The 17559-nt window shown below is 49.1% G+C and overlaps 1 protein-coding gene across 2 annotated transcripts in view; it reads left to right on the forward strand.

Annotated features, from left to right (window-relative positions):
• LOC141195600 (cilia- and flagella-associated protein 337-like) overlaps positions 1-17559 on the forward strand; it is a 243414-nt gene that overhangs the window by 205878 nt on the left and 19977 nt on the right. For both annotated transcript variants that reach the window (XM_073662494.1, XM_073662495.1), the window contains 2 exons: positions 153-294; positions 2980-3019. In XM_073662494.1, coding sequence (XP_073518595.1) covers positions 153-294; positions 2980-3019 — 182 coding nt within the window. The remainder of the gene's footprint in view (positions 1-152; positions 295-2979; positions 3020-17559) is intronic.

The following is a 17559-nucleotide window of genomic DNA, read 5'->3' on the forward strand; positions in this document are numbered from 1 at the left end:
TTAAAGTCTCCTGATAGTAAGTCAGCTAATTCCTATAATATAATCATGGTAGGGAAATGATTAGGTTATAATTCCCTAATAATTAAACGCTTCCCACCACTAATCCCACAGTTAGAAAGTGCATTATATAAATCCCTCTTCTCTCCCTTAAGTCTAGGGCTGGGTGCCAGGTCAGTAGTCTTGCCATCACTAAGGACGACTCTCTCATCTTTGTAGCAGATTGCATTGGTTATATATATGTTTATGACATTAAAGACTATGCTATCCGCGGAGCTGAACAGAACCACCCGACGTGTAAGTCTGATCTATTTGTCTTTTTACACTATTTGTTTTATTTTTTGAGAATTTTTACAGGAATAACAAATTAAGAAAAATCTGCCAGAGAAAACATATAATGAATATCCTCATAAATTATTTATTTGAGAATTTCCAAGACTGTCACATCAAAGTTGTGTAATAGAATCACGAGCAGTGCCCATATCTAATGTAGGATGATACTGGTACTGGACTAATGTAGGATCACACGTCCTGATGATACCGGCACTGGAAAAGCCAGAACCGGTGTAATCAGTGTTGCGTGTCTGTGTGACATACAGTACAGACCAAAAGTTTGGACACACCTTCTCATTTAAAGATTATTCTGTATTTTTATGACTATGAAAATTGTACATTCACACTGAAGACATCAAAACTATGAATTAAATCATGAGGGATTAAATACTTAACAAAAAAGTGTGAAACAACTGAAAATATGTCTTATATTCTAGGTTCTTCAAAGTAGCCACCTTTTGCTTTGATGACTGCTTTGCACACTCTTGGCATTCTCTTGATGAGCTTCAAGAGGTAGTCACCGGAAATGGTTTTCACTTCACAGGTGTGCCCTGTCAGGTTTAATAAGTGGGATTTCTTGCCTTATAAATGGGGTTGGGACAATCAGTTGTGTTGTGCAGAAGTCTGGTGGATACACAGCTGATACTCCTACTGAATAGACTGTTAGAATTTGTATTATGGCAAGAAAAAAGCAGCTAAGTAAAGAAAAATGAGTGGCCATCATTACTTTAAGAAATGAAGGTCAGTCAGTGCGAAAAATTGGGAAAACTTTGAAAGTGTCCCCAAGTGCAGTTGCAAAAACCATCAAGCGCTACAAAGAAACTGCCTCACATGAGGACCGCCCCAGGAAAGGAAGACCAAGAGTCTCCTCTGTTTCTGAGGATAAGTTTATCCGAGTCACCAGCTTGAGAAATTGCAGGTTAACAGCAGCTCAGATTAGAGACCAGGTCAATGCCACACAGAGTTCTAGCAGCAGACACATCTCTTCAACATCTGTTAAGAGGAGACTTTGTGCAGCAGGCCTTCATGGTAAAATAGCTGCTAGGAAACCACTGCTAAGGACAGGCAACAAGCAGAAGAGACTTGTTTGGGCTAAAGAACACAAGGAATGGACATTAGACCAGTGGAAATCTGTGCTTTGGTCTGATGAGTCCAAATTTGAGATCTTTGGTTCCAACCACCGCGTCTTTGTGCGATGCAGAAAAGGTGAACGGATGGACTCTACATGCCTGGTTCCCACCGTAAAGCATGGAGGAGGAGGTGTGATGGTGTGGGGGTGCTTTGCTGGTGACACTGTTGGGGATTTATTCAAAATTGAAGGCATACTGAACCAGCATGGCTACCACAGCATCTTGCAGCGGCATGCTATTCCATCCAGTTTGCGTTTAGTTATACCATCATTTATTTTTCAATAGGACAATGACCCCAACCACACCTCCAGGCTGTGTAAGGGCTATTTGACCAAGAAGGAGAGTGATGGGGTGCTACGGCAGATGACCTGGCCTCCACAGTCACCAGACCTGAACCCAATCGAGATGGTTTGGGGTGAGCTGGACCGCAGAGTGAAGGCAAAAGGGCCAACAAGTGCTAAGCATCTCTGGGAACTCCTTCAAGATTGTTGGAAGACCATTTCCGGTGACTACCTCTTGAAGCTCATCAAGAGAATGCCAAGAGTGTGCAAAGCAGTCATCAAAGCAAAAGGTGGCTACTTTGAAGAACCTCGAATATAAGACATATTTTCAGTTGTTTCACACTTTTTTGTTAAGTATTTAATCCCTCATGTTTTAATTCATAGTTTTGATGTCTTCCGTGTGAATGTACAATTTTCATAGTCATGAAAATACAGAATAATCTTTAAATGAGAAGGTGTGTCCAAACTTTTGGTCTGTACTGTACTTGTGTACGTATGCGTCATCCGTGTGTACGTGTGCATCATTTGTGTGCCGTCCGTTTGCGCCGTCCGTGTGACACGTACCGGAATAAAATGCTTTGCAGAAAATAATGATTTTTATAAGTTAAAGGTTTACAAACTTTGCAAAGACCCTTTATAGATAGATCTAATTTCACAACACCAGCACACATTATAAAAATTGCCACCCTTTAGTGCCTTGTATGCCTTCTATGTTGACCTAATTTTACAGTTATTAACCAAATAAATAAATGAAAAAAAATGATGTGGGGTATATCCCCCTATTTTTTTAGAGCCAGCAAAGGTAAAGCAGACAGCTGAGAGCTGATATTATCAGGCTGGGAAGGTCCCTGGTTATTGGGCCATTCCCAGCTTAAAAATACCAGCTCTCAGCCATCGCAGAAGTGGCGCATCACATTAGAAGAGAAAAATAATACATTATATGGTAAAATGAAAGATGACATTTACAAGTACTCACTTGCTCCGTCTACTTGTAGTGGCCAGGGCTTGATACTGCACATCCGCCTCCCATTCAAATCAATAGGAAGCGGATATGTACTACCCTGCGGCGGCCACTATCAGAAGGCGGCCAGCTCCGCAAGTGAGTACTTCCGGTCGATGACAGCTGATCGGATATGTCATCAATGGTAGTGGACAACCTCTTTAATTAAATATCCTCTTGGCTGTAAATAAGTATTGCCAAGTATTAATATACCTTTTTATATCTTCTTTTTGCATAGTTATCAAGCACTGGAGGGCTCACGTGGATATGATTACACAGTGAGTTAAATGGCTGTACATTTTTCCCAACTTGTGATGTATGATCAGAATATGTAAAAATTTAAATGTTAACATCGCCGAACTTCAGGTGTGCAGTTCAGACAAGTTTTGGCTAAAGGAGACAAATGTGGATAACTGTTGAATTATTTTTTAAATATTTAAGAGCTGCACCTTGCGCTGACGTATGCAGCCTGTATATGGCACCATAGGCTGGAGCATTACTGCTGGGTTGAGATCATCTCTTAATGTGACATCCACATTATCCCTATAGTTCATTGTGGACAGTAAAAGAAAATTTTCGTCACCAAGTACAATACCAAGCGTTGGATGTAGTGGTGTAAAGCAGCTTCCGCTGGACTCTGGAGAAGTAGACACTTGTTCTGTGGAGTGACGGATCACACTTCATCTCTATATGGCAGACTGAGGGACGAGTCTGTGTATGGTGAATGCCAGGAGAACGTTACCTGTCTGACCTCATTGTGCCAACTGTACAGTTAGGTGGACAAGCAAAAAGCAGTGATGTCAACTCCATCAAACTAGTGATGGGCAGTCTGGCTCTTTTTGATGATTTCGATCACTTGGCTCCACTCACTAAAAAGACCCGTCTCTTTAGGATCCTAAATGGATCCCTCTTAAATATGTGTTCATAGGTGAACATACATTTAAGGTTAAATTAACTAAGCTGAAACCATGCCCACCCACCGCCGAAACCCCGCTTACTTGCATTCAGCCAATAAAATCGATGGGGGGGGGCAGTAGTGTTGAGCGAGTATGTTCCATTAACTCTTTTGGCGAGCACGCTCAGGTGCTCGCCTAGAATTTTGGCGTGCTCGGCTATTTTTTTGTCGCTGCGTCCGCAAGTGTCACGGTTGTTAGTGACGCGCCCCCTGGGCCGCGTGGGGAACCCGGAACCGGGTCTTTTGTGGGATGCTGGGGGTTGTGGTCTCCGTGGCGGCGACCCAGTCCTGTGGCCCAGGGTGGTCAAACCAGTGGCAGTCTTTATAGGGTTTTTGTGGTTAATGTCCGACTACGCCACCCGTGGATTGCGGTCAGGGTGTACCGCTGCTGCAAGGCAGTCCGCTGAGGCCGGTGTGGTGTGTGCAGCTAAAGATGGGTTAACTCCCCACAGGAAGAGTATGGCCTCAGGGCAGGGAATGTGGATGATGGGAGTGGTGGTGCTCGGGCGTCCCAGCACTAGTAGTGCTGGTGCGGCGATGAAGCACAGAGACGTGGGGTTGCAGTTCAAGTTCTTTACTCACAGTTCTTTATATTCCAAGTCACTCCGCCGACAATGACTGCCCAAGCCGTGCTGCGTCCACCAGGTGCGGGGGCTCGGTCAACCCCCAGGCAATTCCTGAGTGTGGCACAGGTCTCCCTTCTATTCCTTTCTCTGGCCGTGCCCCACCAATGACACTATGTCTGTCCAGCTCCCGTGGGCCTTCTCTTGGGAGCACTTCGTGCTCACGTCCCTGACCCTATGTGGTGTGCCTTTCTAGTAGGTGTAGCGAGGGGTCGCACCAAGAGATGGCCACGACCTCCGGTTCTTGGTTAAGGATTAGTCGCCTCTACCAACTTGGGATCTGGTACCCTGTTCTGCCAACCCGTCACCCGTAATCTCCTGGGTCCCTAGGGTTCCTTCTATCTTCGTGTCTCTGGGCCTCCCTCCACTTTGGGTACTTCTCTTTCTTTGCTGTTCCTTTCTGTTTCTGTTCCTTTCTTCTGGCTCCGGCCTTCACCCTAGGCCTGGCTCGTGGAGCTGGGCCCAGACTGAGCCACAGCTCGCTGTCAGCCCTCTCTGGCTGAACTCCTTCTCTCACTCCACTGACTTCTTCTCTGAACTCTCCCAGAACTAAGATGGTGCCCACCTTATATACCTTCCCCTAGTGTATGAGCCCAGGTGACTTGCAACCAATGGGCTCCTACCTATGCCCAGAAACCCTCCCCTCCTGCTCCTACATCACTGGGTTTTCCTCCCCCCTCCCCACTCCAGCCAGGGACATGTTCTGTCGTGCCTGCATTACTGTCTAATGGGAGCACCGTTGAGTTGTCCCCCGGAAATGGGGTGTGTGTGATGCATGCAGCCTACCGAGCCCTGGTCCACACTCCATTCTTACCCGGGAGTGGAATATCACACCTCTGGCAGAGGTGCAATACCCCTGTAGCGGCCGAACCCTCGGGGCGCTACATTAGTGCTCGCTGAAAGGGTTAATTATACATACTCGCTCAACAATAGTGGACAGTAGTGATGAGTGCAAGTGCTCGTTACTCGACTTTGCCGAGGGTGCTCGGGTATGCACTGAGCAGCGCAGGTGCTCGAGTGATATGTTCGGGTCACCACGGCCGCATGTTTTGCAGCCACAAAACATGTGGAGATTGCCCGTGTTTGTTAGGCTATTCCCGTATGTTTTGTGGCTGTCTAACAGCCGCGAAAATGCGGCCGCGGTGACCCGAACATGTCACTCGAGCACCCGCACTGCTTAGTGCATACCCGAGCACCCTCGGTAAAGTCGAGTAACGAGCACTTGCGCTCATCACTAGTGGGCAGGGTTTAGTTCAAATGGGCAGGGTTTCAGCTGCCGAAAACCATCATTTTCCGGCCAGTGAGAGCCACTCAGAAAATTTAGTGTCTCTTCCTTGGGTACCAGCAACCATCGTTCCCAGCAGAGAGCTGGTTCTTTGTCTCGGATCGGTCGTGAATGAACCATCACTACATCAAACACCTTTTGGATGTATTAGAACAAAGATTGTGAGCCCGGCCTTCTCCTCCATCATCAGTGTCTCACAAATGTTCTTTTTGTAGATGAATGGGCAAAATTTCCACCTCCAAAACCTTGTAAAAAAACCTTCAAAGAAGAGTGGAAGCTGTTATAGCTACAAAAAGGGAACGAACTCCATATTAATATGTATGGATTTGATTAGGAGGTCATGAAAGCTCCTGTGGGTGTAATGTGTAGTCTTTGTCCATGTTGTTTATGGGACAAAACCCATTTTTCCATGTATAGAACAAGCCCTGAATTCAGTGTAATTCTATATACACATATCCGTATCATACACGAATCTCCAATATGGCAGACAATATGCACACACATTAGAACAGCTCAGATCCTTTATGCCGTCAAGTGTTATTTGCTCTTATGTATGAAACCACATTTGCATTTCCTCCATATATTTCAGTCAATTGTCGATACTAGTTTTCTGGAGCAGATTTCTACTGCCCTCATTAGAAATCCATATTTCGTGTAAAGGTCAGATTTTTGATGCCTATGATTAATACCAAATTATGACTGAGTTGGTGTCTCTGATTGATATTAATAATTTCAGATATCTTGGAGTACATCCCAGAGTTTGTTGGCATTTAATTTTAGAAGATGGAGACATTTGTGTTTCTTGTCAAACTAATCTCGTTGGAAATCTGTTGTAAACACCACCCACTCAGTAACATTTCATGAAGCAAGTGTTGGCAAATAAAAGCTTTTCTATTTTCCATAAAAGAAAAAAATATCTTGGACCCTGAGTAAACCGACAAGAGCAATGAAGATGAAGGCTCTAAGGACCAAAAACGTAAAAAAAATATAAGTGAAGGTTCCGAAGACAATGCAGAAGGATGTGACTGCAAAGTACTAACATTTACGAAACTCACGTGGCACTAATATAAAGAAAAATAGTCATGTGCAGTGTCAGACTGAAGAACATTGGGCCCACCAGAGGATTTGATTCTGAGGACCCACCTTTCTCCCCCACTCAAGAGCCCCTTAGCAGCTGCAAGGTTTGCACTATGAACTCTCCTGAAGGAGAAGCCAGGGCCCACCAGAGGATTCTCCGGTTCTCTGGTGGGCCAGTCCAACCCTGGTCACGTGGGAAGGCAGTATCCACCTGTTTAGATTGCTCTTCTACAGCATTGACATCTTGGGTTTGTTCTGACTGTAGGATCATAGAGATGTACTTAAATCCGTCCACCATCTAATTAATCCAAAATAATAAAAAATAATCCAATCCAAAATAATAAAAAGACTTGTGCAGGACTGATATATTGATATTGATGACCCATCCACATGATAGTCATCAATATCAGAGCGGAAAGGGTGTGACCAGGTACCCTACAGATTAGCTGTTGTGAGCCCCGGGTGCAGCCAGATGCAGACAGTAAAGGACGGCCTAAATTTTTGGCTGCTTGGTAGTTCCTGGGTACTACAGCTTAGCTCCTATTTATATGAGTGGGAGCTGAGCTGCAGTACCCAGAATGGCCACTAAATAGTTCCAGCCCTTTTCACTGTTTACATCCAGAGCTGATAACAGCTGATGGGTGGGGATGTCGGGTGTCAGACCGATCTGATATTGATGACCTGTGGAGTGTAGGTCACTATGATGACAGTGCTGTTTATACACTAATTTTTACATTAAAATTTGGCCCTGTGTGGTGTAAAATTAAAAAAAGAGGTCCGCCCCTTCTCTGTGCACCACTGCCTGTGCCCACCAATGGTGGCGGGGGATGTAATGTGACTGCTGTAGCTTTTACATTTAATTACAATCTGAAGACAGACTTTTTTAATGGTCAGTGTTTGGATGTAGCAGTCTCCCATAAAAAGAGGAAGCGAGGAGACCAGTTGAGGACACGTAGGTGAGAATATCTTTTTTTTTTTCTTTTAATTTTACACCACCGCATACTCAGTTTTAATATAAAAAATTGTTGTTGACAATCTATTTAAAGGGAACACTTGTGATGTTAAAAAACACTGTTAACCTGCAGATATGGGGTTAATCTGCAGGATAATAGCTTTCTGAAGTGCCCTGGTGCCTGCACCGAGAGCTCCAGATGCCACTCACTATACACAGAGCGGTGACTGAAGCTGTGCCAGCCATGCCTCTATGACTGAAAGCCTTAGGAGCTCTCGGTGCAGGCGCCAGGGCACTTCAGAAAGCTATTATCTTGCAGATTAACCCCATGTCTGCAGGTTAACAGTGTTTTTTCAAAGGGAATGTGTTACCCCCTGGGAGATATGATATCTCTACTATGGGCATACAGGTTATAGAAAATTAATCTATACTTACCTGTATGGCCCATAGTAGAGGTCTGATTGCAGAGAAAAGTAGTTTTATCGTTTTGGTTTTCAATAGGCTTGGTGTCCAGGGGACGCCAAGCAATGCCCGCCTATCTGATTATTATTCCCCTAAAGCACCGCCTATCAGTCTAGTTACCATTTTCCCTCCCTCCCCCGCACCCTGTGATGTGCGCTTTCCTTCCTCACCTCCCGGCGCATGCACAAAGCTCGGCTCTTATAGACCGCGTTTTGTTTCCTCCCGGCAGGATTTGTATGAGCACAGCGCCGCAGTGCTCTATTGCGCAGGTGCCGGGGACTCACTGTGACTTCTGCTCCAATGACTCCCGGCGCATAACAAGAAGGTGTTCTGCGGCACGGTGTTCATACAAACCCGGCCGGGAGGAAACAAAGCGCGCTCTATAAGAGCTGTGTTTTGCTCATGCGCCGAGAGGTGAGGAAGGAAAGCTCACGTCACAGCGCCCTGTGACGTGCGGGGGAGAGAAAATGGTAACTAGGCTGATAGGCGGCGATTTAAGGGAATAATAATCAGATCAAATAGGCGGGCATTGCTTGGCGTCCCCTGGACGCCAAGCCTGTTGAAAACCAAAAAGATAAAACTACTTTTCTCTTCAATCAGACCTCTACTATGGGGCATAGAGGTATGTATAGATTTACATTTCTATACCTTGCATGCCCATAGTAGAGGTCTGGTAACTCCCAGGGGGTGACAGATTCCCTTTAACATCACAGGTGTTCAGCGCCGGCGCCGCACAGTTTTGGAGTGCTATTAACCTGCAGATTAACCCATATTTGCAGATTAATAACATTTTCTTACATGACAGGTTCTTTATCAAAAGGAGTCCAGTGTTAACTTTTCATCTTGCAGTGTATCTCTAAGAAGATGTGGATTTCTGCAAGTGACTCGCCCCCTGGGCCGTGGGGCACTCGAGACCGGACCTCAGGGCAATGCTGGGAGTAGTAGTGGCGACCCGGTCCCGTGGCTCAGGGTGGTCAGGCCAGTGGCAGCCTTTTATAGGTTTTAGGTTAATTGTCAGACTACGCCACCCGTGGATTGCGGTCAGGGTGTACCGCCGCTGCGAGGCAGACCGCTGAGGCTGGTGTTGTGTGCGCAGCAGAGGATGGGACAACTCCCCACGGGAGGAGTATAGCCTCAGGGCAGTGAGTGTGGATGATGGGGGTGATGGTGCACGGGCGAAGCAGGAACGACTCAGAGTCTTTGCAGTGCAGTTCAGGGTCTTTACTGATGATGATAAGGCAGACCCTCCCGGGAGTACTGGCTAGCATAAGGGGCCTGGTCAGTCTGAGAACAAACAGGAGTTCCCCTGGCCAGGTGGAGTTGTAGGCCTCCCCATCTGTCTGCACTCTTCCTGGCTACCTTGCTTTAAGCGAGTGGAAGTAGCCCACATCCCTGAGTATACCGTGTGGTGCTCACCAGTATGGCTGGTGACTTGGACCCTCTGGTAGCTTCCGCTCCTCGATGGCGGTACCGGTCCCTTGTGTGCGACTGAGCCTCCGGGCTTCCTATGGCCAGAGGACCTGAAATCCCCTGCCGGCTGGTTTCTGCTGCTGGATATATAAGTCCTCACAGCCTCGGACTCCTGTGTCCGGTCGTAGTGTCTTCAGCCAGGACGAACTCTGCTTAGCTCAAGTCCCTGGTCTTCAGCTCCTGGCTCCTACAGAGCTCCTAGCTGTTACTTTCCCTGTCTCTGGAACTAACTCCAGGCTCTCACTCCCTAACCCCGCCCCAGATCCAGTTTATATAGGGCAGGTTCCTCCCCTATCTGGTCTGGGACAGGAGGTGTTGCATGTTTAAGGGCTCCTGACCAGGAAACCTCCCACTTGCTCTCAGACATAATATTTCTATTACTGTGGTAACCAGACCCCAGGGGTGCCACATTCCCCCCTAGTGAAATTTAGTACTCCGGGACTAAACACATTTTTGAAACATAATATAACAGGGTATAAACAATAACAGGAAAAAGTACATTTTGTCTTGATGGTCACGGCATTCCCGTAACCGGGTGTCCATATCACCCAAGGTGAAGTCTTAGAACAGAGTAGGGGACCTGTTCAAAGCAAACCCTAAACGTTGGCCCTGGGCGTGGCTGCAAGGCGAAGTGAACTACTTTGGACCACACGGGACCACGCCAGACAAGTTTTTCTTCCGTGGCCGTCTTCGCCAGAGGCACCAAGTGCAACTATTTACAATGTAGTTCCGGTTACTCAGCGTCCATAACCTGTCAGTCCAAATAAACCTGCAGGGTAACTAGAGAAACATAATCAATAAACAGGCAACAAAAACATAAACCATTTTCAACATTGACAATTTACAGGCAAATTCACACAGCCCGTTGGTTTGGGGGTGGTAAGGCGTTGTCCTTATCTTCTTGCAGCCATACAAGTTGCAGAACTCCTGGAAGATCTCCGCTTCGAAGGCTGGACCTTGGTCAGTCAACACTTGCTCCGGATACCCGTGTGGACGGCAGAAGTGCTGCTGGAAGGCTCTAGCTGCTGTTTGAGCCATTAAGTCCTTGACAGGGACCACCACCAGGAACCGGGAGTAGTGGTCTACGATGGTGAGGGCGTAGACGTACCCGGACCTACTCGGAGCCAGCTTCACATGGTCCAGGGCTACCAGTTCTAGTGGTTGCTTCGTGATGATGGGCTGCAGGGGGGTCTTCTGGCTGGCACGGTCCTTCCTTCTCAGGTTGCACGGGCCGCAGTCTCTGCACCATCTCTCAATGGCCCCTCTCATGTTTACCCAGAAGAACCGGTCACGCAACAGGAACTCCAGCTTCTTCCATCCGAAGTGCCCTGCTCCGTTGTGGTATGCCTCCAGGACCATAGCCGCGTCCCGTCTCGGGACCACTACCTGCCAGGTCAGCTCATGTGTCCGGGAGTTGACAGTTCTCCGGCACAGCTTCCCCTTGTAGAGAAACAGTTTACTCTTCTCCTTCCACAGCTGTTTGGTCTCCTCCGGGGCATCTGGGTCAAGTCGGGCATCAGCCTGTGTCAGCATTTCCTTCACCAGACGGACTGCGGGGTCACTGTTTTGAGTCTCTGCCCAGCTGTAGTGGGGTAAGGGATTGAACGTAGCAGAGTGCCTGTCCCTTACACGGATGGAATACTGGGTAATCCCATGACGGTGGAACGCAGGGAGTTCGATTTCTTCCAGTTCCTCTGGATCTTCCCCTCCGTCCGGTAAGTTCGGCATCCTGGACAGGGCATCCGCGTTGGCATTTGAGCGTCCCGCCCGGAATTTGATGGTGAATTCATAGTTGGACAGGCGAGCCATCCATCTCTGCTCCAGGGCACCAAGTTTTGCAGTGTCCAGATGTGTCAACGGGTTGTTGTCCGTGTACACGGTGAACTTGGAGGAGGCAAGGTAATGCTTGAAACGTTCCGTCACTGCCCACACCACTGCCAGGAACTCTAGCTTGAATGAGCTATAATTCTCAGGGTTTCTCTCTGTGGGCCGTAGTTTTCGGCTGGCATAAGCGATTACCCGTTCTCTCCCCTGCTGGATCTGGGACAGTACGGCTCCTAGCCCGATGTTGCTTGCGTCCGTGTGAAGGATAAAGGGCTGGCCGTAGTCAGGGTACTCCAGGATTTCATCCCCCGCGAGGGCCATCTTCAGCTGGCGGAAGGACTCCTCTTCCAGCTTTTCCCACCTGAAGGGCGGCTTCTGGTTTTTGGCCTTCCTGGACTGGCCTATCAGGAGGTCCTGCATAGGAGCTGCCATTCTGGTGAAACCGGGAATGAATCTTCGGTAGTAGCCTACCAACCCGAGGAACTGCCGCACTTCCTTTATGCTGGAGGGTCTTGGCCAGTCCTTAATCACAGTGATCTTATCGGGGTCGGGAGCCACTCCATCAGCACTCACCACATGTCCCAGGTACTGTACTTTTGGTTTCAGTAGACGACACTTGGAGGGTTTCACCTTTAGGCCGTAGTTTGCCAGGGCGTCAAACACTTCTGCCAGGTGTTTCAGATGGTCCTCGTAAGTCTTGGAATAAACGATGACATCGTTCAGGTATAACAGGACCATCTCGAAATTCCGGTGTCCCAGACAGCATTCCATCAACCGCTGGAAGGTTCCTGGTGCGTTGCAGAGCCCGAACGGCATACAGTTGAATTCGCTGAGACCCATCAGGGTGGTGAACGCAGTCTTCTCCTTGTCCGCCTCTGCTACAGGAACCTGCCAGTACCCGCTAGTAAGATCCAAAGTGGAGAAGAAGTTAGCAGATTTTAATGCAGCTAAAGATTCTTCTATCCTAGGTAACGGGTACGCATCTTTGTGTGTGATTCGGTTGACCTTTCTGTAGTCTACACACATTCTCATGGTGTTGTCTTTCTTTTTCACTAGAACTAGTGGAGCTGCCCAGGGGCTACAACTGTCCCTGATTACCCCAGCCTCCTTTATGTCTCACAACATCCCCTTTGCATGCTGATAGTGTGCAGGGTGTACAGGTCAGTATCTTTCCTTTATGGGTGGATGGTCTCCTGTGGGGATGTGATGTTCTACCACTTTTACTCGCCCGAAGTCTAGCGGGTGTTTACTAAAGACTCTTTCGTACTCCTGAACCACCCGGTAGACTCCCTGTTTTTGGTGTGAGGGAGTGGAGTCAGTACCCAAATGCAGCTGCTGACACCAGTCCTCCATTTGTTTCTTAGAGCCGTTACCTTCCTCTGGTTGAGATGGAGGCAAGGGTTCTACGGCCTTTACAGAATTTTGGTTTATGGTGAACAATTTGGCTAGCGTGGCATAGCGGGGCAGGTATACTTCTCTCTCCCTGATATTTATGATGCGGACGGGCACCCTCCCATGTCGTACATCGACCACCCCCCGTGCTGTCAAAATGGTGGGCCTACTGTCCGAGTAGATTGGTTCGACCATTGCTTGGTAGTCTCTACCACTTAGACCAATAGCTGCCCGGCACCATATCATCATCTCACTTTTCGGGGGCATGGCAATAGGGAACGGGTCACACATTCTCACGCTACCAATCTCACCACCAGATAGTTCCACCTGTTGCCGTTTCATCAGTGCCCGGATCTCCTTTTGTAGGACACGCTGCTGGCTGGAACTGGCGTTCATGGCAACCGGCTGTAATATAACAATTATCTCTGCAAGACAATTTTCAATCACGTTAGTACCCAGGGTTATTTTAGAGTGACTCTCACGACGGTCAATGTCCACAATAATCAGTCCTTGTGCCGCCAGTTCAACTTTACCGATTTTAATGGTCACCTCTTTGAATCCCACCTGCGGCACGGGCTGACCATTGCTGGCGATGATACTCAGGTCGTCATCTGGGTAGCGGGTTATGTCCGAGTCATTCCAGTACCGCTTAAAGAGCACATAAGGGATGGTAGTTACCTGTGATCCGGTGTCTAGTAGGGCACTCATAGGAATGCCATCCAGTACCACAGGCAAGACTGGACGTCCCCCTACGTATTTATCACGCCAGTTCGATGGGCCTGATGATCTTATGCCTGGGGATTGGCCCTCTGCCCCAGGTTGTGCCCGTTTAAATGACAGTACCTTGCCATATTTCCGGGTTGATTGCAGCGGCGGCAGATGGGTTGTCCCTCCTCGTTGTATCTGTCGCTGGGTCTTCCTCTGGACGATGGGATCCTCCTCTGTCGACGCCACAGGACGTCCTCCGGACTGGTGGCCAGCTTGATCCTTCCTGGAGAGGACACCTGTAACGACTGCACAGTCCTGGTTAATGCGACAACGCTTTTGGTCAGTTCTTGGACCTGATGGTGCAGGTCTGCAGCCGGGTCTTTATCCAAAGCCTGCGCACCAGCTCCCACAGGCTCTGCAGACAAGGGCGCCGCCTCCTGGTGATAGGTAATAGCAGGGCACCGGTGGGTTACAGCGCTACCCGGTGCCGGTTCTTGGAGCACCCGGATGGCCCTGTCTTTGAACTTTGCAAAGTGTAACCCAGGGTTCTGCAAGGCCATTGCACGTAACTGGGTTCGGTGGGCGTTGGACAGCAGACCCTCAATGAATTGTTCAGTTAACAGTTCATCTGCATTCCACACACTGTCAGTGTCTGCCTGTTTAATAGCTCCCAGGGCCTCCTGCAAATTCAAGGCATAGTCCCTTATACTGTCTTGGGCCCGCTGCTTGCACCCATAAAATCTCATTTTGATCTCTGCTGAGGTACAGGTATCAAAAGTGTCCTTCAGATGGGCTAAGATCTCCTTCACAGTCTCCTTGTCCCTGACTGACCAGGACTTTACTTCACGTTGGGCTGTGCCGGTTAGCTGGCCTACCAATATGCTCACTTTTTTCCCTCCGTCAGGGGGTACACTTTAAATAGGCTGTACAGTTTCTCTTTAAAGTCGCTTAGGGTATGCGACTCCCCTGAGTATTGGGGCAGCCAGGCCGCTCCAGGGATGTAAGGCATTGTAAATGGCATCACCGCTGCTGCAGCGGCGCTGGTGGTAGAAGGTCCCTCCGCGTCCGTCATCTTCCTCCCCCCTAGTTAAGCGTGGCCTACCTTCCGACGATCCTCTTCTGTAGTCCGCGGCTCCGCTGGTGCTGCTCCGGACGAGGACCTTGCGTCGCGTCCTGGTGACGTCAGCGTCGCTCTCTCTCCCTTCCAGGACCTTGCGCAGCGTCGGTGCGTGGGGCGGAGCTTCGGGTCTCGCGCGGTTTGGACGTCCACACCCCTCTTCTTCCCGCGCGGCGTCCTGAAGATGGCGTCCGATGGAGGGAAAACGGCTGAAGACGGCGGGAAACGACTGAAGATGGCGGGAAACGGCTCCGGACGGCGGGAAACTTCACTCAGGTAAGTACAAAGTCTTTTTCAGGCACGCAATACCCATTTGTGGCGGGTTGGTCAAAATCCTGCTGACTACGCCAAAAACCTGACTCGCCCCCTGGGCCGTGGGCCACTCAAGACCGGACTTCAGGGCAATACTGGGAGTAGTAGTGGCGACCCGGTCCCGTGGCTCAGGGTGGTCAGGCCAGTGGCAGCCTTTTATAGGTTTTAGGTTAATTGTCCGACTACGCCACCCGTGGATTGCGGTCAGGGTGTACCGCTGCTGCGAGGCAGACCGCTGAGGCTGGTGTGGTGTGCGCAGCAGAGGATGGGACAACTCCCCACGGGAGGAGTATAGCCTCAGGGCAGTGAGTGTGGATGATGGGGGTGATGGTGCACGGGCGAAGCAGGAACGACTCAGAGTCTTTGCAGTGCAGTTCAGGGTCTTTACTGATGATGATAAGGCAGACCCTCCCGGGAGTACTGGCTAGCATAAGGGGCCTGGTCAGTCTGTGAACAAACAGGAGTTCCCCTGGCCAGGTGGAGTTGTAGGCCTCCCCATCTGACTGCACTCTTCCTGGCTACCTTGCTTTAAGCGACTGGAAGTAGCCCACATCCCTGAGTATACCGTGTGGTGCTCACCCGTATGGCTGGTGACTTAGACCCTCTGGTAGCTTCCGCTCCTCGATGGCGGTACCGGTCCCTTGTGTGCGACTGAGCCTCCGGGCTTCCTATGGCCAGAGAACCTGAAATCCCCTGCCGGCTGGTTTCTGCTGCTGGATATATAAGTCCTCACAGCCTTGGACTCCTGTGTCCGGTCGTAGTGTCTTCAGCCAGGATGAACTCTGCTTAGCTCAAGTCCCTGGTCTTCAGCTCCTGGCTCCTACAGAGCTCCTAGCTGTTACTTTCCCTGTCTCTGGAACTAACTCCAGGCTCTCACTCCCTAACCCCGCCCCAGATCCAGTTTATATAGGGCAGGTTCCTCACCTATCTGGTCTGGGACAGGAGGTGTTGCATGTTTAAGGGCTCCTGACCAGGAAACCTCCCACTTGCTCTCTGATGTAATATTTCTATTACTGTGGTAACCAGACCCCTGGAGTGCCACACAAGATGCACAAGGGAATTGTTTTTCTCAAAAGGGGCAGCATTGTGGTCAGGCTTGATCTAATGATAACAGTATTGTTCAGAGGGGTGATTTTTTTTTATTGAAAACATTTTTTTGCTGTAAATACTTTTAAAGGAAGTTTGTCACTCCAATTCACTATTTAAAATAAGCCCGTAGTCATAAAGTCGACTTAGCCCCTATAAAGAGTCTTGTTATAGTAAGTATTGCCTTTTTTGTGCATAAAAAGCATTTTATATGATATGCAAATTAGGGTTCCTCTATTATCGCGAACAGCTGCCTCTCTCTGTCTTGATTGACAACTGAACTTAAAAGAATCCTGCCACGTCTGCGCACACAGTGTAACAGCAGGTGCCTCGAAGACCTCTCTCTATTCTCTGCTGCGGCCGCTCACTCTACTAATAACACACAGATTATCATGAATGAGTTTTGATAGGAATGCAAGCTTCACAATAATCTTGCAGTGCAAAGAGCTTGCTGATCACCAAGCGAATGAGCAAAATGCTCATTTGTTGGATGAAATTATGTTTTCTGCTACACAAACTGACCTGGAAGCGGTTTAAGGCTGCGTGCCCACTATGCGTTTTTCAAGTGTTTTTGATGCGGAATGTCCCCAGCGTAAACGCTTGCAAAATGTTTGGTAATCCGTGCCCCATGATCCCCAATGAAAATCTGCATGTTCTGTGCTCATGCTGTGGAATTTTCCGCAGCGGATTTTCCTTGCGGAAAAATCTGCAGAATGTCCATTATTTGTGCGTTTCCGCATGCGCATTTGAGGTCACAATGCATTTGAAAAACGCAAGTCAAATCTGCATGTAAAAACACGTGTAAAATCCGCAAGTGTTTTTACTGCCAAGAACAGAAACACTGAGGAAATTTTCTGCTTCAATTCTGCATCGTTGGCACATAGCTCAGAGAGAGGAGGAGAGGGCAGGGGAATGCATTGATACAGCAGAGAGGAGAGAGAGCTGTGAGCACCCGCACTCATTCCTGATGTTGTAATGCTTGTGGATCATGGATCCACTGTGTTACGACCCAGTTTACCCTGGAGGTGCGGGACAAAGCAGCAGGGTCGGCGTCAGCACCCGGTGCACCCGGGCAGGTGTCCGGGTGCTGGATCATCAGAGGGGCACACTCACTGTCGGAGCCCAGTCCACATCCCCAGCATCTGTGCAGCCAGGACCGCCGGCGCTGCTTGATTGCGGCACTTCACCAGACATGGCCGCATGCAGTGCGTTGTGCAGCTGTGTCTGGTAGTAATGACACTGCAGGAGCGACACTGCGCCTTTAATTGTGTTTGTGTGTCGCCCCTGCCGCATCATTACCACCAGGCACAGCCGTATTACACACTGCGCGAGGCCATGTCTGAAGTGCCGGCAATCAAACACCGCCGGAGATCCTGCACAGATGCGGGTGGAGCGGCCCGAGACCCGGCGGTGAGTGGGCCCCTCTGATGTTCCAGGGCCACATGTCTGTGACACGCCGGCGGCCCTGCACAGTTGAGGGGGAGCAGCCTGGGCCCCGACAGCGAGTGGGGCCCTCTGATAGTCCAGGGCGCCATATCTGTGACACGCCGGCAGC

Source organism: Phyllobates terribilis, unplaced genomic scaffold (genome assembly GCF_046119375.1).
Source record: "Phyllobates terribilis strain yellow unplaced genomic scaffold, ASM4611937v1 Scaffold_2__4_contigs__length_985480577, whole genome shotgun sequence".
In the NCBI taxonomy this organism is placed as follows: domain Eukaryota; kingdom Metazoa; phylum Chordata; class Amphibia; order Anura; family Dendrobatidae; genus Phyllobates; species Phyllobates terribilis.